Source organism: Malaclemys terrapin, chromosome 10, assembly GCF_027887155.1.
Source record: "Malaclemys terrapin pileata isolate rMalTer1 chromosome 10, rMalTer1.hap1, whole genome shotgun sequence".
In the NCBI taxonomy this organism is placed as follows: Eukaryota; Metazoa; Chordata; order Testudines; family Emydidae; genus Malaclemys; species Malaclemys terrapin.
The window spans coordinates 34,746,599-34,771,802 of record NC_071514.1 but is presented as its reverse complement, the minus strand read 5'-3'; the positions used below and the strand labels follow the sequence as shown (position 1 = coordinate 34,771,802).

General features: G+C 43.1%; 1 protein-coding gene across 2 annotated transcripts in view; it reads left to right on the top strand.

The window, feature by feature from the left end:
- The window catches only part of TBC1D2B (TBC1 domain family member 2B), a 62,819-nt gene that overhangs the window by 5,877 nt on the left and 31,738 nt on the right, over positions 1–25,204 (top strand). The window contains exons 1-2 of one of the 2 annotated variants that reach the window (XM_054041383.1): positions 5,309–5,752; positions 9,944–10,097. In XM_054041383.1, coding sequence (XP_053897358.1) covers positions 9,962–10,097 — 136 coding nt within the window. In that variant the 5' untranslated portion in view covers positions 5,309–5,752; positions 9,944–9,961. Of the gene's footprint in view, positions 1–5,308; positions 5,753–9,943; positions 10,098–25,204 lie in introns of those variants that run through there. The other variant, XM_054041382.1, reaches the window with a different exon arrangement.

Below are 25,204 nucleotides of genomic sequence, written 5' to 3'. Positions count from 1 at the left end.
TGATGTCACTCTCCTGCCTTATATAGCTCTTGGGTAAGGCGGGAACCCTTTGTCTTCTAGTGGAAAAACACTGGCATTCCAAAAGTGTGTGTGGAGGGGGGTTGGTCCAGTACCAGGTGACTCGGACCCATGTCTCTGCAGGGTGAGGCAGCCATTACTTGCAGGCTGTCTGGAGTGTCCACAGGAAGACTAACCCCTTTCACAGTCCACTGTCTTTGCTAATGGGCCATCAGCCATGTCTGGCTTTTCCATTGTTTGTACCTGAAGGACTAGTTGGGGGTGACACCCAAAGTAACACAGTTGGAATAAAGATACATAGTCAGCATTCCTAATTTCAGATACAGAAATGATACAAAAACAACGAGGAGTCCTTGTGGCACCTTAGAGACTAACAAATGTATTTGGGTGTAAGCTTTCGTGGGCTAAAACCCACTTCATCAGATGCATGGAGTGAAAAATACAGTAAGCAGCATATATATTACAGCACATGAAAACATGGGAGTTGCCTTACCAAGTGGGGGGCCAGTGCTAACGAGGCCAATTCAATCAAGGTGGAAGTGGTCTATTCTCAACAGTTGACAAGAAGGGATGAATACCAAGGAAGGGGAAATTACTTTTGTAGTGCTAACGAGGCCAATGCAGTCTGGGTGGCCCATTTCCAACAGTTGACAAGAAGGTATGAGTATCAGCAGAGGGAAAAGTGTGATTGAATTGGCCTAGTTAGCACTGACCCTCCACTTGGTAAGGCAACTCCCATCTTTTCATGTGCTGTAATATATATGCTGCTTACTGTATTTTTCACTCCATGCATCTAATGAAGTGGGTTTTAGCCCACGAAAGCTCATGCCCAAATAAATTTGTTAGTCTCTAAGGTGCCACAAGGACTCCTCGTTGTTTTTGCGGATACAGACTAACATGGCTACCAAACTTAAACCTGTCAGAAATGATAAAGGCATACAAATTGGACAGTCACAGTCAGTATATTATAACCTTTCTAGTGATATCTTACATGCACATCTTGCATAAAGTATATCTCAGTTATGCTTATGATCTGGATATGGCATATTTCCATAGAACTATGGAATGGAATGTGTCACCTTCCTCCCCACAAATCCTATAAATATTTCTTACCAGGTATCACACTGTCTGACGTGGTTCACAACTGTGAGTACTTACCTCATGGCAGACTGTCAGAAAACAGAGCAGATACCCCAAACTGGTGGTGTAGTCTATAATTAGATTTCCCCAAGCTAGTACCAAATGTGAACTCCTGGATCACTGTGCCAATCTTACATGGAGTCACAAACAGTCCCCTTAGATGCTCCAGTCTATCTTGCTACCGAGACAAATGGGACTTAGTGATAAATGGTCACTTGTACCAAAGATCACATCACATTTAGGTTGCTTCCAGACCCAAGAGACCAGTTACTTACCCCAGATCAACTAGTACTCTAGATCTTACACCAAAGACAATGTTGGTAGCCAGTTCTACAGTAATCCAATTAAAGGTTTATTAGCTAAGAAAAGGAAGTGAGTTTTTGAGAGTTTAAAGCAGGTAAAATATATGTTCAGGTGAGTCACAATCTATAATTCTGAATGGTAGCAGAGGTGTAATAATCTGCCAGTTTCCCAAAAGTGTCTCAGGGCTACCCAGAATAATTCTGGGGATCTCAGTCTTCTCATTTAGTTATTCTGCCCTGTTAAAATCCAAACAGTCCAGAGATGCAGGATCTTTCCCTGAATCCATACTTATAGCTTCTTCTCACAGAAAACAAGCTGACAGGGTCACTACCCTCGTGGGCTTTTCCTTTGATGATAAAGAGCAGGGTGGATTTGATTTAAATCACTAGTCAGGAAGACTTGATTTAATCATAGATTTCTACATAAAAGTGCATTCTTGTTGGCTGTTATAACCTTAATACATATTCTTCACAACTCAGAGATCGATGTAGATTTCATTTTTAGAAGGTACACACTATACATTTTAAGTGATTTATTTTGAAAACTTTTCAGATTAGTTTTTACAGCTGTATCAGAAAATGAATGATTGGTTATTTCATTTATCAAAAGTAATTGAAGCAGATATTTATGAAGTCATTGGGAGATAAGCTATCTCCAATTCAACAGGTTAATCATTAATATTTGGAGGATTTTCTTGCTATGCTGTATTAGGAGGAGAACATCACCAGACAGACATTTAACTTATTTTATTTAACTTAAAACAATAATGTTATGTATTCTGGATTTTTTTACTTCAACAGCAAACATAGTATTTTAACAAAACAAGCATATGAATTTTTGCATTTAGTTAAACATTCAAGTTTTTTAAAATCAGGTTTGTTTTTGTTGAAATTGTTTAAAATAGTTAAATGAAATGTTTAAAAAAACAAATTAAATCAACTATGTCAGCCAGGTCAACATGAGAAACTTAAAATATCGGCTTCTGCAGCTAACTCAGTCATCTTCACCTTCATTTTCCTGTTTATTCATAATCTGGAAAAGAAAAACAAGCTTTCCTGCTTTTTCAGGTCCCAAACTATTTCTCAATTTGGAATGAATTAGTCTAAAGGAAGAAAATATTCTTTCCACACCTGCAGAAGAAGCTACTGCTGTTAAAAGTGAGATTATCACTTCAACAGTCTCTGAATCCAAGTGCTTAAGTGACTTCCACCAGTTCACTGGTGTGACTTTCTTTAAACATCATCAGCAAACATATTCCTTGAATGGCTCTTATTCCCAAACTGGGTCTCTTTTATGGCCTGCTGCCATTATAGGTTTTCCCTTCTAGTGAGAGAGAGAGAGAGAGAGAGAGAGAGAGAGAGAATGGTGTGATAGATCTCAAATCAATGAAGGCTACACTCAGAAAGACCTCAAGACTTCTGGAATATGCTTCTCAAACAGTTTCACTTTTTTTTCTACTGCCTGTCCCTCCCTTCTCACATTTATCTCCAGACTTCTTCTCCTTGTCCAGATCTGTTCCGCCCCCAACAATCTTCTAGTCATTGAACTTTTTGAAACTTTGCACTTTTAGAGAGAGGTAAGGGATTGACTCTGTATACACAAATTTGCAGACGGACGATAGGGTTGAGGTCTGTTATTTCTCATCTATATTATTTATTTATAAACATTTTTGCTGTTAACAAGCATGTTACTTCTGGAGACGCAAATCTAAGCATCTCTGATGGTATCTTCTAGACTGAGCACTGAGTCCCATTGGGTCGATAGAAAGATTAACCTAAATAATCTATACAGAAGCCCCTGGAATCCCATAAAGTTGGATCCCTAATCCATGAACTATTAGAACTCATTTACAAAACTTTTCTTAAACATTACATGACTATATTGTCTCATACTATAGAATTAGAATTTATAATCCCTATTCCATTATGAGATATCTTTGAGCTATAATGTAGTTTTAATTAAAGCCATCTTTAGATAGGTTTTTCCTCAAAAAGCATTTTATCAAAAAAATCTATTTTTTTTTTTTTGCATTTTTTTTTAAATCCGTGATTTTTATCCACCCTGATATAGAGTGAGGAATGTATTTTGAGTCTTTGACTGGACACCTTCTAGGCTTGGGCACAATTCTTTCCCCTGGTACAGCTCTTGTTCTAGCTCAGGTGGTAGCTTGGGGATTCTTCATGATGGCTTCTCTCCTCCCTTTGTTCTGTTCCACCCCTTTATATATCTTTTGCATAAGGTGGGAATCCTTTGTCCCTCTCTGGGTTCCCACCCCTTCCTTCTCAATGGAAAGACACCAGGTTAAAGATGGATTCCAGTTCAGGTGACGTGATCACATGTCACTGCAAGACTTCATTGTCCACTTGCCAGCACACATGTATACAGGAAGACTTACAGGTAAAACACAGCCATCTGCAGACAATTGTCTTGGTTAATGGGAGTCATCAAGATTCCAAATCACCATTAATGGCCCACACTTTGCATAATTACAATAGACCCTCAGAATTATATTTCATATTTCTAGTTTCAGATACAAGAGTGGTACATTTATACAAATAGGATGATCACACTCAGTAGATTATAAGCTTTGTAATGATACCTTACAAGAGACCTTTTGCATGAAGCATAGTCCAGTTACATTATATTCACTCACTAGCATATTTTTATAAAACCATATAGACTGCAACATCACAGTGTGAAACTGAGTTCTGCTGGTACAAGGAATTTGAAAAACCTCAGGCAGGATGTTTGTCTTGCACAGCAGCCAACAAAAATGAAACTTTGGTATCCTCTCTTCTGTGAGTTTTGTTTAACAAAGCTTAAATCTCCTGTCATGGTGCCATCTCATTCTGCATGTGAAGTGCTGAGTCATGTGTGTAAAATCTGATCACCAGATCCATAATCCTCTTCCTTCTACCCAGTCACTTTTCCTTATTGATTTAACAGAGGAGACCAATCTGATAAGAATAATGGCAACAAACACTCTCAAGTAAAATATGATAAAAATGTATTTAGATATGGGTTTTACTGCATAGTTTAAAGATGTTTGCATTTCCATTGCCCATTCTGTTAATTAGCAGAGGACTTAACTCTTTTTTAAATTTATAGATTAAATGTCTTAAATATTTATTTCATTGCAGTTTTGTTACACTTCCTCTTGCTGTAGGAGTTAAATTGTTCATATAGCAATAGATACACAACAGAATGTGTAAATATATTATATTAAAGGATGCACTGTAACAGTATATGTTCTTGTCCACTTTCAGCCAAGCACGTTACATATACTTAAAATCAGGTTCTTGCTGATTGTAGGTATGGAGACTTGGATTTGTCTGCAGTCTTTATTCATGTATATAAAGAATTCTTCATAGTGTCTTGGGCTAACTTAAATGTGCAAGAGGCTGTCAAGGAAGCAACCATATTGGGGCTATGCTATAGTATGGGAGCAGCCTCTTGAGACTTAGCCCTGGTCTACACTACGAGTTTAGGTCGAATTTAGCAGCATTAGATCAATTTAACCCTGCACCCGGCCACACGACGAAGCCATTTTTGTCGACTTAAACGGCTCTTAAAATCAGTTTCTGTACTCCTCCCCGACAAGGGGATTAGCGCTGAAATTGACCTTGCAGGGTCGAATGTGGGGTAGTGTGGACACAATTCGACGATATTGGCCTCTGGGAGCTATCCCAGATGCTCCATTGTGACCACTCTGGACAGCACTCTCAATTCCGATGCACTGGCCAGGTAGACAGGGAAAAGACCCGTGAACTTTAGAATTTCATTTCCTGTTTGACCAGCATGGCGAGCTCAGAGGTGACCATGCAGATCTCATCAGCACAGGTGACCACGGTGTCCCAGAATCGCAAAAGAGCTCCAGCACGGACCGAACGGGAGGTACTGGATCTGATCACTGTATGGGGAGAGGAATCCATGCTATCAGAACTCTGTTCCAAGAGATGAAATGCCAAAACATTTGAAAAAATCTCCAAGGGCATGAAGGACAGAGGCTATAACAGGGACCCACAGCAGTGCCACGAGAAACTTTAAAGAGATCAGGCAAGCCTGTCCAAGAGCCAGAGAGGCAAACAGCCGCTCTGGGTCAGAGCCCCAGACATGCCGCTTCTATGATGAGCTGCATGCCATTCTAGGGGGTGCCCCTACAACTACCCCAGCCCCGTGCGTGGACTCCGTCAATGGATTCTCCCCGACAGCCAGGAACTGTTTTTCACCCTGGATCTAGTACCCTCCCAACCCACTGAAGGCGGGCTCCCGGACCGAGAAGGCACCTCTGGTGAGTGTACCTTCGTAAATATAATACATGGTTTAAAAGCAAGCGTGTTTAATGATTAATTTGCCCTGAAGACTTCGGATGCATTCGCGGCCAGTACAGCTACTGGAAAAGTCTGTTAACGTGTATGGGGATGGAACAGAAATCCTCCAGGGACATATTAATGAAGCTCTTCTGGATGTACTCCCAAAGCCTGTTAGCCACGCGGTGGGGGAAGGGGTGAAGCGATCATCCCAGAGAATTGGGTGTGGGTGTGTGTGTGTGGAGGGGAGGGGGGTGTTAGTTCGATTTGTGCTGCACGTTAACCCAAAAAACGCAGCCCCTCCTTTTAAATGGCCAACCCATTTTAAATGGCCAACCCAACGGGTGCTTGGTATGTGAAATGAAGGCGCTGCTGTTTGAAACCATTCCCTCTACCCCGATATAACACGATCCGATATAACACGAATTTGGCTACAACGTGGTAAGGCAGCGCTCCAGGGGGGCAGGGCTGCGTGCTCCAGCGGATCAAAGCAAGTTCGCTATAACGTGGTTTCACCTATAACGCGGTAAGATTTTTTGGCTCCTGAGGACAGCGTTATATCGGGGTAGAGGTGTACAAATTTTGTATCCGCATAGGGCTCTACTTGGTACCTCTGTTGTCTTCCTTTCAATGCAAGTTAAATTATATCCATGCTTGACAAGTGTATCCGTCAGAGTGCAGGAAAGCACTAAATGAACACGAGGACATGTGGCGGGATTAAGATGATAGGTGGCATCAGCGTGATGAGAGGAGGCAGGATGCAATGCTGAGTCTACTGGAAGATCAAACTGATGTTCTCTGGCATATTGTTGAGGTGCAGGAAAGGCAGCAGGAGCACAGACCGCCGCTGCAGCCCCTATGTAATGAACCACCCTCCTCCCCAAGTTCCATAGCCTCCTCACCCAGACGCCCAAGAATGCGGTGGGCGGGGGCCTCCGGGCACCCAACCACTCCACCCCAGAGGACTGCCCAAGCAACAGAAAGCTGCAGTGTGGCCTTGTGCTTCCCTCCTCCCCCACCCCTCCCGGCTTTGCAGTTATCCCATTTGTGTGACGAATTAATAAAGAATGCATGAATTTGAAACAACAGTGACCTTATTGCCTCTGCAAGCGGTGATCAAATGGGGGAGGGGAGGGCGGTTGGCTTACAGGGAAGTAGAGTGAACCAAGGGGGCGGGTTTTCATTAAGGAGAAACAAACAGATATTTCACACCGTAGCCTGGCCAATCATGAAACTGTTTTTCAAAGCTTCTCTGATGCGCAGCGCACCCTGCTGTGCTCTTCTAACCGCCCTGGTGTCTGGCTGCGCGTGATCAGCAGCCAGGCGATTTGCCTCAACCTTCCACCCCGCCATAAACGTTTTCCCCCTTACTCTCACAGATATTGTGGAGCACACAGCAAGCAGTAATAACAATGGGAATATTGGTTTTGCTGAGGTCTAACCGAGTCAGTAAACTGCGCCAGCACGCTTTTAAACGTCCAAATGTACATTCTACCACCATTCTGCACTTGCTCAGCCTGTAGTTGAACAGCTCCTGACTACTGTCCAGGGTGCCTGTGTATGGCTTCATGAGCCATGGCATTAAGGGGTAGGCTGGGTCCCCAAGGATAACTATAGGCATTTCAACATCCCCCAACGGTTATTTTCTGGTCTGGAAAGTAAGTCCCTTTCTCCAGCTGTTCAGACAGACCAGAGTTCCTGAAGATGCAAGCATCATGTACCTTTCCCGGCCATCCCACGTTGATGTTGATGAAACGTCCTTTTTGATCCACCAGTGCTTGCAGCACCATTGAAAAGTACCCTTTTCGGTTTATGTACTGGCTGCCTTAGTGCTCCAATCCCAAGATAGGGATATGCGTTCCGTCTATCGCCCCACCACAGTTAGGGAATCCCATTGCAGCAAAGTCATCCACTATGATCTGCACATTTCTCAGTGTCACTACCCTTGATAGCAGCAGCTCAGTGATCGCGTTGTCTACTTGGATCACAGCAGCCCCCACAATAGATTTGCCCACTCCAAATTGATTCCCGACTGACCGGTAACTGTCTGGCGTTGCAAGCTTCCAGAGGGCTATTGCCACTCGCTTGTGAACTGAGCGGGCTGCTCTCATCTTGGTATTCTTGCTTTCCCCTCCCCTGAAGCACAAGTCACAAAGTTCCATGAAAGTGCCCCTACGCACTCGAAAGTTTCACAGCCACTGGGAATCATCCCACACCCGCAACACTATGCGGTCCCACCAGTCTGTGCTTGTTTCCCGGGCCCAGAATCGGCGTTCCACAGCATGAACCTCTCCCATTACCACCATGATGTCCAAATTGCCAGGGCCCATGCTTTGAGATAAGTCTGTGTCCATGTCCTTGTCACTCTCGTCACCATGCTGCCGTCGCCTCCTCGCCTGCTTTTGAAGTTTCTGGTGCTGCATATACTGCAGGATAATGTGTGGGATGTTTACAGTCCTCATAACTGCCGTGGTGATCTGAGCGGGCTCCATGCTTGCCGTGGTATGGTGTCTGCACGGAAAAAAGGCACGAAACGATCGTCTGCAGCTCTTCTCACGGAGGGAGGGGCGACTGACGACTTGGCTTACAGGGAATTAAATTCAACAAAGAGGGCAGATTTGCATCAAGGAGAAACACACACAACTGTCACACCGAAGCCTGGCCAGTCATGAAACTGGTTTTCAAAGCCTCTGTGTTGCGCAGCGCGCCTTGCTGTGCTCTTCTAATTGCAAACAGCCTAGTCAGCAAACCGTGCCAGCAAGATTTTAAATATCCAAAGACACATTCTACCGCCATTCTGCACTTGCTTAGCTTATAGTTGAATTGCTCCTTACTACTGTCAGGCTTCATGAGCCATGGGAGCAAGGGGTAGGCTGGGGTAGGTGCGACCGCGCAGTGCTGCCGACTGGGAGAGCAGCCTGAGGCAAAAGCCTCTAGCTTGCATGATATTCCAGGCAGGACTGAATCTCCATTAGACTAAACTTAAAGAAGAAAATGACCTGGAGTCACTCCCATGTCTGTCCAGGCGCCCCCGACCGACCTCACTGAGGTCGGCCAGGAGCAACCAGGAGACGACAGCAGGTGGTGCAATACGGCTGCTAACAGTCTTTGCTAACTTGCAAAGGCAAGGAGCTGCTGCTGTGTAGCAATGTAGTACCACGTCTGTAAGCAGCACCCAGGAGACGTACGGTGACAGTGAGCTGAGCGGGCTCTATGCTTGCCGTGGTATGTCGTCTGCACAGGTAACCCAGGAAAAAAGGCAAGAAACGATTTTTTGCCATTGCTTTCACAGAGGGAGCGAGGGAGGGGGGCCTGACGACATGTACCCAGAACCACCTGCAACAATGTTTTTGCCCCATCAAGCATTGGGAGCTCAACCCAGAATACCAATGGGCAGCGGAGACTGCAGGAACTGTGGGATAGCTATCACAGTGCAACGCTCTGAAAGTCGACGCTAGCCTCGGTACTGTGGACTCACTCCACTGACTTAATGCGCTTAGTGGGGACACACACAATTGACTATCAAATTGATTTCTAAAAAATCAACTTCTATTAAATCGACCTAATTTTGTAGTGTAGACATACCCTTGGGGAGATGGAGATGCAAAGGTGGAGAAACTAGGATGGATGATTAATTTTTAAAGGTAGATTTGACTTATTAGTGGTGTGTGTGTGTGTGTGTTTATATATATATATATAAAAAACAATAAATCCATTTTTGGATTATCTTATTTAGTGGAGTGTTATTGGCACCTCTACTCTCTACTCTCTTGTAAAGCCCTGCAAATGTGCAGTTATCCGCTTTACATCCGCGAATCATGTCTGTGGATTACAGATCGGATGCAGATACACCTCTACCCCGATATAACACGACCCGATATAACACTAATTTGGCTACAACGCGGTAAAGCAGCGCTCCAGGGGGGCAGGGCTGCGCACTCCGGCGGATCAAAGCAAGATCGCTATAACGCGGTTTCACCTATAACGCGGTAAGATTTTTTGGCTCCCGAGGACAGCATTATATCGGGGTAGAGGTGTACAAATTTTGTATCCGCATAGGGCTCTACTTGGTACCTCTGTTGTCTTCCTTTCAATGCAAGTTAAATTATATCCATGCTTGACAAGTGTATCCATCTCTTTGTTTTTCAGTACTCTGGTCTCTTTTTTTGTAGGCTGCTACCCGTCAGGACATGACATACTGGCTTCAGGAACTTCAACAGAAGAGATGGGAATATTGTAACAACCTTGATGTAGCAAAGAGGGACAGCAGAACTTCACCTACACCCAGTGACTTTTCCAAAGGTCTTGTTGCCAAAGACAATATAGGTAAGTTGAAAACTTGAGATACACATATGGAGCATGTAGAATTTCTGTTTAGTAAGAGTTTACCACTATAATTTTGTTCATGGTAAATTTTCTACAATTTTCCTCCTTTTTTTCCTTCTTTAAAGCAGATTACAAATGTTCTTGTAAAGTTTGCAGAATCATGTTCTCTCTAAAATCAATATATTTATATTCATTTCTTGTGTTTATAAATGTGCCTCTTAGACATAAACATAAGTTCATATGGCTGTCCTAATTTATTTCAGTCATGGAACATAATGACACTTGGAAGAATAGATTTCGTAAATGGAAGCAAAATGGAGTACCATTAAGGTTGGGTCACGTAGTGTGAAAGAGCTCAATTTAAAGGGTATTAATTCATCCTTTTGTTGTCAGAATATCTTAAAATGTGGCATGTTTAGTTTCTTGGCATTTAAGGTCCACTTCCTCAGTGGGAAGGGAGAAAAATATTTTCAGATGGAAAGAGTCTAGTTGGTTTATTACTTTGGTCAACTACGGAAAGTATAAAAAATTATCTTCTACATTCTGAACAGTTATTACAAATGTAGCAGACCAAATAAAGCTCATGCTTTTACTGCTTAAGGGCAGTGCATTGGTGTAAACATAATTGCTATGGTCAAGAAGAATAAGCAAAACAAGACTGTTGAAAGCATGTGGTGAGAGAATATTTTGAGTTTAACATAGTTTGTTAGGCACCAGTTGTGTTTTATCTTTATTTTTCTTGTAACCATTTCTTAGTTTTATGTCTCATTAGTTGTACCCACTTAAGATCTATCTCTTTGTAGTTAATGAACTTGTTTTATTGTTTTATCTAATCAGTATGTTAAAATTGAAGTGTTTAGGAAACTCCAGTTATGGTGGAATGTTGTGTGCATATTATTTCTATTAAAGAAATAATGGATTTTTATTGTCCAGAAGAGTGGGCTGGACAGTACAGGACATGCATGTCTGGGGAAAATCTAAGACTGGGGGTGTCTTGGGGTCACCCTGCAGTATAAATAAGGCTGGTGAGAGCCAGAGTCTAACCCAAGTGTGGCTGGCAGCCTGCAGTTATACACAAACACTCAGGGTGTGACTTGCATGCTATGTGCGTTTGTGAGCAGCCCAAGTGGGAACTACTTCACTCAAAGTTGCAGGGCCAGGGTGGCACACCGACTCATTAGTCTAGATTGTACTCTGGAATGTCACAGCATGTGCTTAAGTGCTTTGCCAAATCATGGATTTAGTCTCTCGTTTGTTCCCAATCTGAAAACGACTGATAGACATGCATGTCTTGTCCTTCCAAAAGCATATAATTTACTAAAAGAGAACCTGATTTCAGGTCTAATCAAATGCCTAATATACGGTGCCCTAATGAGAGTGAGTGGGTATAAACTAATTTACAAAGTACGGTGTCTTGCTGAATAATGCAGTTTCTAAATAGGCCACTTTCCTTTTGTGATAATATTCACTTTCTACTGTGTTACTATGCAACATGACTTACATGCAGGTAATATATTGTATATTCTAGGGCTACCATATGTCCGGATTTCCCCGGACATGTCCGGCTTTTCGATCTATAAATAGCCGTCCGGGGGGGATTTCTAAAAATGTCCAGGATTTCCCCCCGATCGAAAAGCGGCGCCGCTCGGCAGCCAAAGCCCCTTCTCGGCTCCCCCCATCCCCTGCAGCCTTAGCACGCCCCTGGCCCCGCAGCTGTCTTGCCCCTCCTCCACTCCCCTGAACGCTCCGCCCCCATGCTCCTCCCCCTCCCCTGCTTCCCGCGAATCAGATCTTCGCGGGAAGTCTGAAAAGAAGCAGGGGCAGGCGGGCAGCAGCAGGTAAGCTGGGGTGGGGGGGACGCGAGGAGGAGGGCTTCGGGGAGGGGCGGCGCGGCCCAGTCCGGCCCCAGCGGCTCCGGCCCGGCTCGGGCCCCGGGGCATCGGCCTCAGTTCTGGCCACGCGCACCGGCCGGGCTCCGGTTCCGGCTGAGCGCGCCGGCTCCAGCTTGGCTCAGGCCCCAGGGCAGCGGCCCCGGTTCCGGCTGAGCACCTCTGGCCCCGGCCGGCCCCAGCCCGGCCTGGCTTGGGCCCTGGGGCACCGGCCCCAGTTCCGGCTGAGCGGCGCCGGCCAAGCACCCCCGGCCCCAGCGGCTCCGGCCCGGCTCGGGCTCCAGGGTGGCGGCCCCAGTTCCGGCCGAGCGCGCCGGCCCAGTGGCTCCGGCCTGGCTCAGGCCCCAGGGCGGCCGGGCCGGCCCTGGCCGAGCACCTCTGGCCAGGCCCCAAGCCCCGCGACTCCAGCCGGAGCATTCCTGGGCTCTTGTTAAAGCCGGCCCTGGTCAGGGGACGGGGAGGGTTGGATGGGTCGGGAGTTTGGGGGGGGGGGGTCTGTCATGGGGGCAGGGGTGTGCAGAGGGGTTGGGATAGTCAGGGACAGGGAGCGGGGGGGTTAGATGGGTCGGGGGTTCTGGGGGGGCTGTTAGGGGGGCAGGGGTGTGGAGAGGGGTCGAGGCAGGCAGGGAGCAGAGGGGGTTGGATGGGTCGGGAGTTCTGGGGGTCCTGTCAGTGGGCGGGGAGCAGTTAGATAGGGCATGGGAGTCCCGGGGGTCTGTCTGGGGGTGGGGGTGTGGATAAAGGTCAGGACAGTCAGGGGACAGGTAGGGTCCTGGGGGGCAGTTAGGGTGGGGGGTTCTCAGGAGGGGGCAGTCAGGGGACAAGGAGCGGGGGGGATTGGGGGTTCTGAGGGGGGCAGTCGGGGTGGGAAGTGGGAGGGAGTGGATGGGGGCGGGGCTAGAGCGGGGCTCCTCCCCCCCCATGTCCTCTTTTTTGATTGTGCAAATATGGTAACCCTAGTATATTCAGAACTAATTCTGAGAGTTGTCCTTATGAAAGTATGGAGAGGTGGAAGCAGCTCTAGTTAGTAATTAACTTTTCATTATAAGTTTGATGTTTTTTCCCAACCTTTAAGACAGTGAAAGATAACTTTTTACTTCAAATTTGCATATGTGGTTTGACAAAAAGAGAATATCTTTAGTCAAGCTTAATATAAACTTTCAGAGATATAAGAGGTCTAGAAAGTGCAGCAATGCATTTTTCAAACTTTTATGTTTTTGCTGATGTAGGAGAGACACTTCGATTTGGTTTGCTCTTTGATTATTGCAGAAAACTGATGCCTTCCATCATATCCAGAAATGGGGAAGTAGATCTTGAAGTAATTCTATTGTATTCCAAATGGGATGTGAAAGAAAGCTCCCTTGGGCTAATGCAGACTTTTAAGGTCAGGTATATTTTTTCCAATATTTGGCAAAACTCAAAAAGCTTTAAAATTCATTGGCTTAGACTGGTTCATTCCATAGTAACAGGAAATTTAAGCCGAGTCTTCCCCCCTGCTCCCCAAAGTTCAGATTCCCCTGTTGGCCAGCTTCAGCACTACCCTCTAACCCATTCCTTGCCTACATTTGAGAGAGTAGTTGTAGTTTGACTGTTCTCTACCACAGAGAGTTTGAAAATATGAGACTAGTTATTTTTACTAGGTCTCCCTTTCTTACTACTTGTTTAAACTTCTAAAAATAATACGCGCCACTTACAGTGATTTATATCTGTAGATCATTAGGTGCTTTACAAAGGGAGGGGATTTTTCCCCTCTGATCAGAGGCTGTAAATTATGTTTATAACTTGTAAAAACTTCCTACTGTACTATTGATTACATACTTTGTAGCAGAATATACAAGCTGCATTACAAAAGTGAGTCTTTAAAAGCAGGTTCAGTTACTAATCATCTGAATGGTGAAGTAGTGCTGCTTCAGATCAAGAAACAAATTATTCATTGCAATATCTTTTTTTTTAATTTAGATTATACGAGAGAAGTAATTTTTCTTTTCTTTCAGTTACTCAGATTTCTAATTTAAACCATTTTAGAATGAAAAGTAGAGGTTGTCCTACCATTCTGTCTGATGTAGCCTTGACAAGGAGGCATTCTTGTTACTAGTTTCTTTTAATATTCATGTTTATGTAGAAGTGGGCTATGAAAAGCAAATATAGTAACACTACTTTTGTATGTCTTGTAATGGAGCCATTGTACTGTTCATGGATGTCAAGTAAATAATTTGTTCTTTCCAGTGCCTTGAACTTTTGTTTCTTGGAATTTCATATAGCTTCCGTTTGTTCATTTGGTTCTTCGTTTTTAGGCGATCTGATATTACTGCATTCATCTACATTTAGTTTCTTAATATTGGTACACTGTGTATTTATAACAAACCCCATATATTTTGACATAACTTGCAACAACTGCTTTCAATGTCAGTAAGCTTTTCACAATTCTGTTTACAATAGTGCACCATGCCTAATGCTTCATCAGTTAAGTATTCATTGAGAAGTTATCAATATATCTAGCATTAAGACATAAAGGAAAACAATTGAATTGAGAAGTTGTATTTTCAAAATTGCACACCCATACTAAGTAGTTAGAAGCCAATTATCTTAGTCCGAGAAAGACAGGAGTAGAAGAGAAATGGTTTAAGAGCATTCTTCTTCACCCTGCCCTGGAGTCTACAAAAGGTGCTCTGAAGTCTACGAATTCACTGACTAGTGGATAATTTCCTCTGATTGTATATCTAGCAAAAGTGTTGAACAGTGATAGATGCCTTTTTGTTTCAGATTCCCTTCCAACTAATAAGTAACACTGATGGTTAGTTCATATAATGGCCAGACACAAAATTATCCTGATATTTTCAAGGAGCATGGTTTGGACTCAGTTTCTTTGAATTATTGATATCTTAAAATATATTTCTAGCACCCCAATAGTGATGCTATAATTATGGCTGAGGAAGCATTTTCAATAAGCTCCTATTTTCAAGTTCTATACTAATAATATTTTTGGGGAAATTACTATGTTGAAATTTCTCTTGCTGCGTCTCTGCCCAAGAAAGTGGGCAAGCTTTCTGGAAAACTTGAATAAAAATCCTTTCAGTAAGTGAGTAGTTATTAAAGCACATGAGAACAATTTCTCTATGGCTTCAGGTTCTATGGCCAGCAAAATAGGAATAATTACCAACTTCAGGGATGTTGTGAGGCTTAATTAGTTATTATTTGCTAAGACCTTTGTGGTGAGCTGATAAAAAGTGCTGTATAAATGCAAGAAGGTGGCAATTGGAGTTCTTTAATTTTTACAACTCTTGTAGAACACTAGGGAAGAGATGAGATGGAGGAGATGAGATGTGTTTTCTTCATAGAGGGCCTGCTTATGCCACCTCCCGCTGTGGGACCACTCACAGCATAAGATACTATTCAAAGTAATATGACAGAATGAGGCCCAGACTTTGTATCAACAATTTGTAACCAGGCCAGAGATGAGCAAGGAAATCACTCTTTCCACTGCTTCGTGACAGAGGGACAAAGCTACCTCTTCCCCCCCCAAACCACAAAATCCTATTTAGATGTTTGTTTATATACATCAATGTCTATCACTTCATTTGCATATCACTGTGGTGGTTATTTCCTGTTATATATTTAATGGATTGAGCTGTCATCACAGAATTTGTTACTACCTGGAGTTGAATTCCACCATTCCTCAGTGGTGCCTTAGGAAAATGGCACCCTCCTGTTTGAAATTTGGTTTTAAAAAATTTCAGGTGAGATAGGAGGCTTTCATTTGATTCCATCTTATTTTTTTGCAGCCAAGTTTGTTTTGTATCACAAAAGCCATAAGTAAACTGGAGCTCAACCAGAGCACATCTTACACATTAATCTTTTGACATCCTCCACTGTTTATAATATTGAATCCATTTTTATTTTGACTTTGATATCAAGTACTTAATTATTAAGGGAAGGTGGTAAAGTGGTAATGAAACCCCAAATGACCTATTGCAGTTACCATTGTTTCGAATAATATTGTGTTATACATTAATTCCTGCAAAATACTTCATATCTGATGAAATAATTCAAATATTCTGTTTCACCACAAGACTGAAGGATGTAGCCTCTTTTTAAATGTTGGATTGCTTGCTTCAAACTAATAGTGGTGGGGATGTCTACTTTTCTCATTAACTTTTGATCTCCATTATTAGTGCTTTATCTAGTGATCTCCTTGATAGAACAAAAGTTTTAAAGCTACATTTTCTTTTTTACTGGGTCAGATTGATTGTTTGACAAACCTGGACTTACATTTTTCATTAGCTGTGGAGGTATATGTGGAAACCTTCTCAAAGAAAAGAAACTCATCAAGCTTAACTTTTTTTTTTTTCTTTTTAAAAGAAAACAATAAAAAAGTTAACACCTTTTTTGAATAAAACACCACTTTAAAAAAGAGGGAAGATTATGATGAGAGCCTAGATAGTTACACAGTAACTTGTTTTTCTTGTAGTCAAACAATTGTGTGCATTTTGTGCTAGTGATGAGCTATATATATTTAATTGCTTCACAAAGGAATGTGCATAAATGTAATGTGGTTTTAAAATCCTTTGCATACATCTTCACCATAGTATAGTGAGGCATATTGTAATTGCTACTGCATCTGTCCAAAAACTTCTAGATGGGGGGAGGCTAGGTTCCAGGGAAATTTTTTTTTGCCAGACAAAAGACTTTTTTTTTTTTTTAATTTTTATATATATTAAATTAAATATAAAAGTTTTAAACAATTTAATACTGTACACAGCAATGATGATTGTGAAGCTTGGTTGAGGTGGTGGAGTCAGGGGGTGGAAGAGGGTGAGATATTTCCCAGGGAATGTCTTACTGCTAAATGATGAACTAGCACTCGGCTGAGCCCTCAAGGGTTAACACATAGTTGTTAATATAGCCTCACACTCTACAAGGCAGCACAAAAGGAGGGAGGAGACACAGCATGGCAGAGAGAGACAGAGAGACGCACTGTGTGTGTGTGACAGAGAGACGCGCATTGCCCCTTTAAGTACACTGACTCCACTCTAAGAACACTGCCTTTTTAAGTAGATCAGCAAATTAAGAAAGCAGCTGCTACCAGCAAGCTCCCTCTGTCCTGAGCCCTGTCGTGTCCCCCATCCCCTTGCTCTGTGGAGATAGGATACAGGGGGCGGGGGACATCCTGACATTAGCACACCTCTTCCCCCCTCCCCTCCCTGCACAGCAAGAAGGAGGCTCCTGGGAGCAGCTCCAAGGCAGAGGGCAGGAGCAGCACAGGGCAGTGGGGGGAGGGACAGCTTCTACTGCCTGGCAATTGATAGCTTGCTGGGCAGCTGCTGCATAGAGAACTTAGGGAAGCTAATGGGGGGCTGCCGGCCCACCCTGGTTCCAAGCCCCCACCAGCTAGCTCCAACAGGGATGCTCTTTCTGCATGAAGTGGACGAAGCAGGAGGCTGCCAAACAACATTATAAGGGAGCATTGCGCAACTTTAAATGAGTATGTTCTCTAATTGATCATCAACAAAAATACATTAACCAGGATGACGTTAAGTGAGGAGTTACTGTACATAACTCCTTACATAGTGTGACAGATTGGATCACAGAAATCCCCTTGGGAACTGCCAGCTGATGTGCCAAGACTACTTCTGCCCTTGCTTTCCCTTTCGGCCTGGGAATCTAGCACCCTGTCTTGTTGAGCCAGACACGCCAGTCTGCTCCAACACAGATCCAGGTCTGAAGTACGTGCCCCAAAGCTGTAGACTTAACTGAAAGCAACTTACAGAAGTGTTCCTGTCGTTAACACTGAGATGCCCAACTCCCAATGGGGTCTAAACCCCAAATAAATCCATTTTACCCTGTATACAGCTTATACAGGGTAAACTCATAAATTGTTCGCCCTCTATAACAGATAGAGAGAGATGCACAGCTGTTTGCCCCCCTTTTCACCCCCCCCAGGTATTAATACATACTCTGGGTTAATAAGTGAAAAGTGGTCTTACTAAATACAGAAAGTGGGATTTAAGAGGTTCCAAGTAGTAACAGACAGAACAAAGTGAATTACCAAGTAAAACAAAATAGAACTCTCAAGTCTGTCTAAGAAAACTGAATACAGATAAAACCTCACCAGTTCCAGTAAGCTTCCTTTTACAGACTAGTCTCTTTCTAGTCCGGGTCCAGAAATCACTCTCACCCCCTGTAGTTACTGTCCTTTGTTACAGTCTCTTTCAGGTATCCTTGGGGGTAGAGAGGTTATCTCTTTAGCCAGCTGAAGACAAAATGGAGGGGTCTTCCACAGGCTTAAATAGACTTTCTCTTATGGGTGGAGACCCCCTCCTCTCTCCTATGCAAAGTCCAGCTCCAAGATGGAGTTTTGGAGTCACATAGGCAAGTCACATGTCCATTCATGACTCAGTTTTTATAGGCAGCAGCCATGGCTTACCTGCTACCTTGAACGTCCTCATGTAGATTTCTTATGTGGATTGGAGCATCCCAAGATCCATTGTCCCTTAAGTGTTTCTTGATTGGGCACTTAATTTGCTTATTCCTTTCTCAAGAAGCTGACCAAATGCTTTACAAAGGCTACTTAGAAATCAAGCAAGTATATAGCCAATATTCCTAACTTCAAGTACAAAAATGATACATGCATACAAAGAGGAGGAATGTATTCAGTAGATCATAACCTTTCTAGATATATTACATGGCATATGTAGCATAAAACATATTCCAGTTATATCATGTATACATTCATAAGCATATTCTCATGAGGCCTTATGGGGTACACTGTCACACATTGTGTGTGTGTGTGTGTGTGTGTATGTGTGTAATATATATATATATATATATATATATATATATATATATATATATAATTTCATAACAATATTGATGACCACTGTGAGACTGGTTTTCATTTAAGACCTCACAAGACATTCTTTGGTGAAACAGAATGTACATACCAGAATCAGGACATTCCTGTAATCCTTTTGCCAGTTGGCATTAGGGGGCTCTTGGTGGTCTTGCTCTGTCCCCAGAACTGATACAACAAGCGTAGTTGCAAGTCTTCCCTTGTTATGTTCTCTTTGAGCCTTGGCTCACAATAACAGACCTACCTTCTGCCCCAGAGAGCAAATAACTTAAAACAAGATTCGGGTGTTGGCCATAAACATACAAGGAAATAATGACTAGGAAAGATATGGGTGACAATATTACAAGGTTACATGGTAAAGTATGTACATGTCTTACTGGTTCCAGGAGCATTTGTGAGATCGTTTTTTTTTTTTTTTTTTTTTTTTTTAATATTCTACTGTAACAGTTTAGAAACAGATTGTGATCATGTACATAAAGTGTTGTAAAGCATACCCAGGAGGGAGTAGAGTTCATTGTTTCATGCAGCCTCATCCTCTGCATTTGAGTGATGCTAATGTACATTCTAATTTTTTTGCAATAGCTGGAAGTGTGGCTGTTGGCTGAGATGAAAAAATTCTACATTTTTCTTCCTTTTAAACTTAGCAAAAAGGTTAACTTCTGCTGCCCTGCATACTGGTAGATCATATAAAGCACTCCTCCAAAGCTAAATGTCGCCACTTGGCAAGAACTTTGCCTTGTCTGCTGTAATCAAAAAAGCTGTTGTAGAGTCCAGCAGTCAGTAGGATGAACTGAGACTATGGCTGTCAGTGCAGCCTTTCAGCAGCTACATGAGCCTTTGAAAGTCAGTTCAGACAGTGTCTATTAAATAAATGCAGCATTGCAGAAAGCAGAAAACATAGGGTATATCTACTCTGCAATTAGACACCTGTGGCTGACCCATGCCAGCTGACTCAGGCTTGCGGGGCTCGGGCTAAGGGGCTGTTTAATTGAAGTGTTAGACTTTCAGGCTTGGGTTGGAGCCTGAGCTCTAGGACCCCTGTGAGGTTGAGGGTCCCAAAGCCCACGCTCCAGTTCGAATGTCTACACTGCCTTTAAACAACCCTTAGCGTGAGCCCCACGAGCCTGAGTCAGCTGGCAGAGGCCAGCTGCAGTTTTTAAATTGCAGTGTAGACATACCCGTAGTGAGTTCTGGAAAACCATGCTGAAGCAGCAATTAAAATAAGAACATTTTTTAAGAGACTGTCAGACTGCTGACATCATGGATCACAGTATTTCCAGAGAGAAGAAATTAAGCTGTCCTTTTCTGCTTACAATCTTGCATTGTAATTAGTAGCAGATGTTTTTATCATCTGTTGCATGCTATATTTTGTGCCACCTGTCGGAAAACAATTGCAGAATCGATAGACACACAGCATGATGAAAACTAACTTCTTTTTTACACAATGCATGTGTACAGTTAATATTTTTTCTGTGGAACTTTCGTTCATGACTGTAAATGGACTAACTCCACCAAAAAAAAGATACTCAGTTTATCCACTCAGGTTGGCCATATGTAGAGCTGTAAGAGCTTGGTATTCACTTTTGTTCATGACCCTAGTAATGTTCTCTACTGTACAATTACCTACAGTAGATAGACCTATGACTGTGTATTTTGTTGTGCATGAGACTGGAAGATGTGTTCCATAATCCCAGTTTTGAGTGTTTGGTTTAAGAGGTGAATTGCTGTTTGCCAGGAACTATAAGATGCCATCCCAAGTGGCTGTAAGAGTTCATTAATTATACTTTAGTCACTGAGTTATGCAACCTAGTTCTCCAAAATGTAATGGAGGGAAAATGTGAGAATGGTTTTGATGTTGTTTTTCTTTCTTCCACCCCATATCTGGCACACAATTTACAGAGTTACTAAAGTTACTTGTAATCTGTTACCATCTTCAAAACTGCAGTATGATCACAAGTATTCTATAAAAGACTTCAGTTGCAAGTTTTACTTAAGACTGGTACACAATATAGAAGAACTGTACTGTTAGTATTGGAGCCATTTGGTTGTATTCTGCAGCAGGATCTACAATGATTTCTGCCTCACATAAGCATTCTATTCAGATTCTCTTACAGCCCTCATTGCCAAGTGCCTGCAGTTAGTCAAATGTAGATTTGTTCTGCTGTCGCAATGCATAACGGCATAAATTGTCTTGGCTGGTAAAGCTTTGTACAAGAAACTTTGTAGCAGTGTTGAGGTTTTCTGCTAAGAGTTGTGGTGGTGGTTGTAGAAATGCCAAAAGCTTATGGAAGTCCATGCTGGGAACTGAAACTGAAGGAAGGCAATCACACATATTAAAAAGAAAATACTGGAATATTACATGAAGTATTCAGAAACAAAAATCAATACTTGGTAAAACAATTCCATTCAGTACATGATCTCTTGTATTTTCTGTTTGACTAGCTGTAAATCTGAACTTTTGTTTATACACATGGAGCTTCAGAAAACTGCTTCAGATTGTCTTGCTGCTAAAGGCACACTCTAAAGCATACGCGTAAAACATAAGAGGTAACAAAATCAGTCTGTGATTTACCTTTACTTTCTGTAATTCAGGAAAGTGAGTGCAAGTAGAATTGATAAAACTTCAGCTTCTGGTTACAACCATTTGGATTTACACTTGTTTTTCCTGTGGCACAGGGCAACTTTTTAATATTTGTCATAAAGATATTTCAAGGTTGTTTACTCTAATTTACCCCCCTGGCTTACATATAAGGCCTGCTTTGTCATGAACCTTTTTCCTAGTAATGAAAATCTTGAACGTGTTTCCAGTCTTGACCAGCATAAACCTAGCTACCAAAGTGTTTCCAGCTTCAAGCAGAGAGTCTTGATGATTTTCTGGGATTGCAGCTGTTAATTTTTGTAACCGGTTGTGTTTACTCTTGAAAGTTACGGGCTGAGGCAGGTGCCTTATGCAGTTTTTGCCAGTGTACACACTACTCTTGGAGCTGAAACATGCTTGCTATATCAGTGCTCAGGAGCAGAGATTCTTGTCAGTTGTGCCGAACTGTATAGTGGTTTTGGATGAAAACTATTGCTGGAGATGAGTGAGGACTTGATGAAAATGTATGTTGCTGTTACTTATAATCTCGTTTGCAGATGCCCATCATTTTTTTGAAGAACTTGGCTATTGGGCTGACATTTTCCATACTTTTTCTCTTCCAGAAAATGAATTTTATCAGAGATTGTTTTTTTTTTTATTCAAATCAGCTGTTTGAGTTAGGAAGAAGTGGCAAAATTTCACTCTTGTCATGGTAAGAATATTTTGGCAACCATTTTTTTTAATAGAGCTACAGCAAAAGTGGCTGAAGATTGAAAGTTGAAACTTGGCTGGAAAATAGTCCTCACGGAGAAGTTGTGGACGGACTTTGGGGTGAATGAGGTGTATGAAGGAATGGTTTTGCCTAAGCAAAATTGTATTTGAAAACTGTGTACTCAGCATATACTCTAGGTTTTTTCATGAACTCTACAACTTGCACTCTTAAATATATGCACATAGCTTGGGTTTGATCTTTTTTTTCAGAAGGTTGCATCCAGTTGTGCTTGTGCAATATTGACGACTGTACATGCAGACCAAGCAAGCACCGACATCTGCATGCACAGATGATTTTTTTTTTTTTAAGTACACATGAAAACATGTCAGTCTTAGTGCTTGAAAGGTGCACCTGTTAGCCAAATGGGCTCGTTTCCCCCTGGAGCTGCCCAATTACCCCAAGGAGGCACGGGAGTCTAGAAGACGGCTTCAAGTTCTTTATTGATCAGTCAGCTGAGCGGGTGTCCCCCTCGACTCATGCCAGAGAGAGGAGCACACCTTACAAGCGCAGAGCAGGCTTTTTTATACCCAGTAACAAATGACTTAACGTGCATACATTCTGCTGACCTATGGAATTTTTAAATTCCCTTTTAGGGGTATATAGAATACATCTGTTGGGGCCGTAAATAGGATACATTTGTTGAGCCTCTTTGATTGATTGTCTTGCTATATGTTCATATATGGGAAAGGGAGTTTATGGCCATGGGGAACAGCTGAAATAATAGGCGAGTATTTGGCCTTTGTTCTAACAAGGTTCTCCCCCCTTAAAAGCATTTTGAGAGCCCTATGGCCCCCAATCCTCAACTTTAACTGGTTGATATAGTGCCATCATGCGTTGGCGTACAATTTGATTAGCCATTCGTCGGACTAATGCAACTACACAGGGAGCAAAGCAAGCTAGGGATAATAGGGTTGTAATAAAGAGTACAAAGAGAAGAAGGCCTTCTCGGAGCCATCCCAGTTGCGGTAACCAGGACGGGAACCAGTCCATATTCCACCCACCCCATGTTTGGACTGGGACATGGGCTAGTTTCCTCCTTTCTTTTGTTAGCTGTTTTACCGCCTTTCCATTATCATCTATTTGTAAACAGCAATTAGATTTGTTTAATTTTGCAGATTCCCCCTTCCTCTGCCAGCAAATAATCAAGAACTAGATGGTGCTGGTAGAGCACATTCCTCATCTGAGTGGACTGATCGGCCAAGAGATCAAGAGCTGCAGCCATCTGATTAGTTATTATTTCTAAGATGGCTTGCAGCCTAATTATCTGATTCAAGTTGTAAATGGGCTCCCTGGCCCCTGAGATCCACTCATTAGGATTCCATGTGGCTGGACCATAATGTTGTATAATTCTTTCAGGGGGCCACTCTTGAGCTCCCCACTTTTGGGAGCTTCCAGCTGTTAATGCGGAATCAACGGACCGCCGCTCCCTAATCAAATCGTCATATACCTTAATTCCTAACTTATTTCCCTGAATTTGGGGTAGTAGAAAGAACAAGGGCCTAATGTACCCAACATAACATATTCCTGACCAATTTGGAGGCAATCTCCGATAAGCGTGTTGCCCACATATCCAGTAATGGCCTTTTAGGGCCCATTGTCCATTCGCAAAGGGGCCATCCCAGGCTTTGGGGTAGTCCTCGGTGCCCGGTTCTTTGTAATACAAAGAGTTACCCCTCTCCAGGGGCCCCCCTAATACAATAGATGTACCGTCAGGATTACAGTAGTCACATTTCCAGGCCCCAGCCCCTTCCTTCCAAACGCAATTACAACCAAATTTAGGGCTATTGGTAGTAGACCAAAAATGATTAAAATGGGTTACCCGAGTTCCATTAGAATGTTGCCATGCCCACTGATACCAGCGTACCACGTGATCCTTACTGTCGGTATTATCTCGCTGGCAACTTAGAAAGAGGGCATCAAAGAACCCATCTTGTCCAACTGCCTTACAGCCTTCGCCAGTATGCTGTTGGTAGGAACATTGTACCCAGCTATGATTAGTGAGTTTTACGTGGGTTTGGTTCCATCGTCCCTGATATTTAGAACAGTCATACGTATGGCAACTAGGGTGATCATAGCAGTCAAATCCTAGAGATAGGGTCCAGTCACATTGGCTTTTGCCCACATATACCCCTTCTTGTTTTGTTCGGTTTAGACAAAGGATCCCCATCTCAGAGGAATAGAGTCACCAAGGGCTACTATCCTCATCCCAAACTTCTGTTCCTTTGTGGACTATACTTAAATTACTGATCCACCATTTAGCTTGCACTGGCTGGGCTACCCAAGGCCATTCATTCCAATCCCCTGGACCTCCACAAACCCAGCAGCTACTAAGATTGAAGGAACTCGCTATTGTCTCCCCTAGCTATAAAAACCTATTCTCCCAACCATAATAGTGGTGGAAGCATATAAACAAAGATATTAGCAGCAATTTCATTATCTCTTTCTAAACAGTCCCTTTAGTCCGTCCAAGTACTGGTACTCCCAGGTAGAGTCTTCACCTGTGCCACCCCGGGCGTCCGGAGCCGGGGTGGGCAGAGGGCCGGTGTCCTCTTCTGCTAGTTCAGTCTCCGGGCTAGGGCTCAGAAACCGCTTTACCCGTGTATGGTGTGTCCATTTGTCGCTCCCGAGAACTTTGACCGCAGTTTGGCTGATGAGCGAGACAGTGTGCGGGCCGTCCCACCGTGGTGTAAGGGGGTCGCGTTTCCACTTCTTGACAAGGACCTGGTCACCGATCCGGAACGGATGCACGGTCTGGTCCAAGGGGAGAGCCTGGAATGGCGCCGCGTATCGATAAAGCTGCAACAAGACAGATTGCAACCCGGAAACCTGTTTCCATAGTATTATATCTACGTTGTTCAGCCTCCGGAGGTCTGGGAGGGCTAGAGCGGGAGGCTGAACCAAGGCTTCTTTTAGCTCTCGAAATGCTTTTCCCATCTCCCACGTCCAATGGAGCAGACCTTCTTTAGTTAAGGATTCATACAGTGGTTTGGCTCTTCCCCCATAGTCAGGGATCCAGAG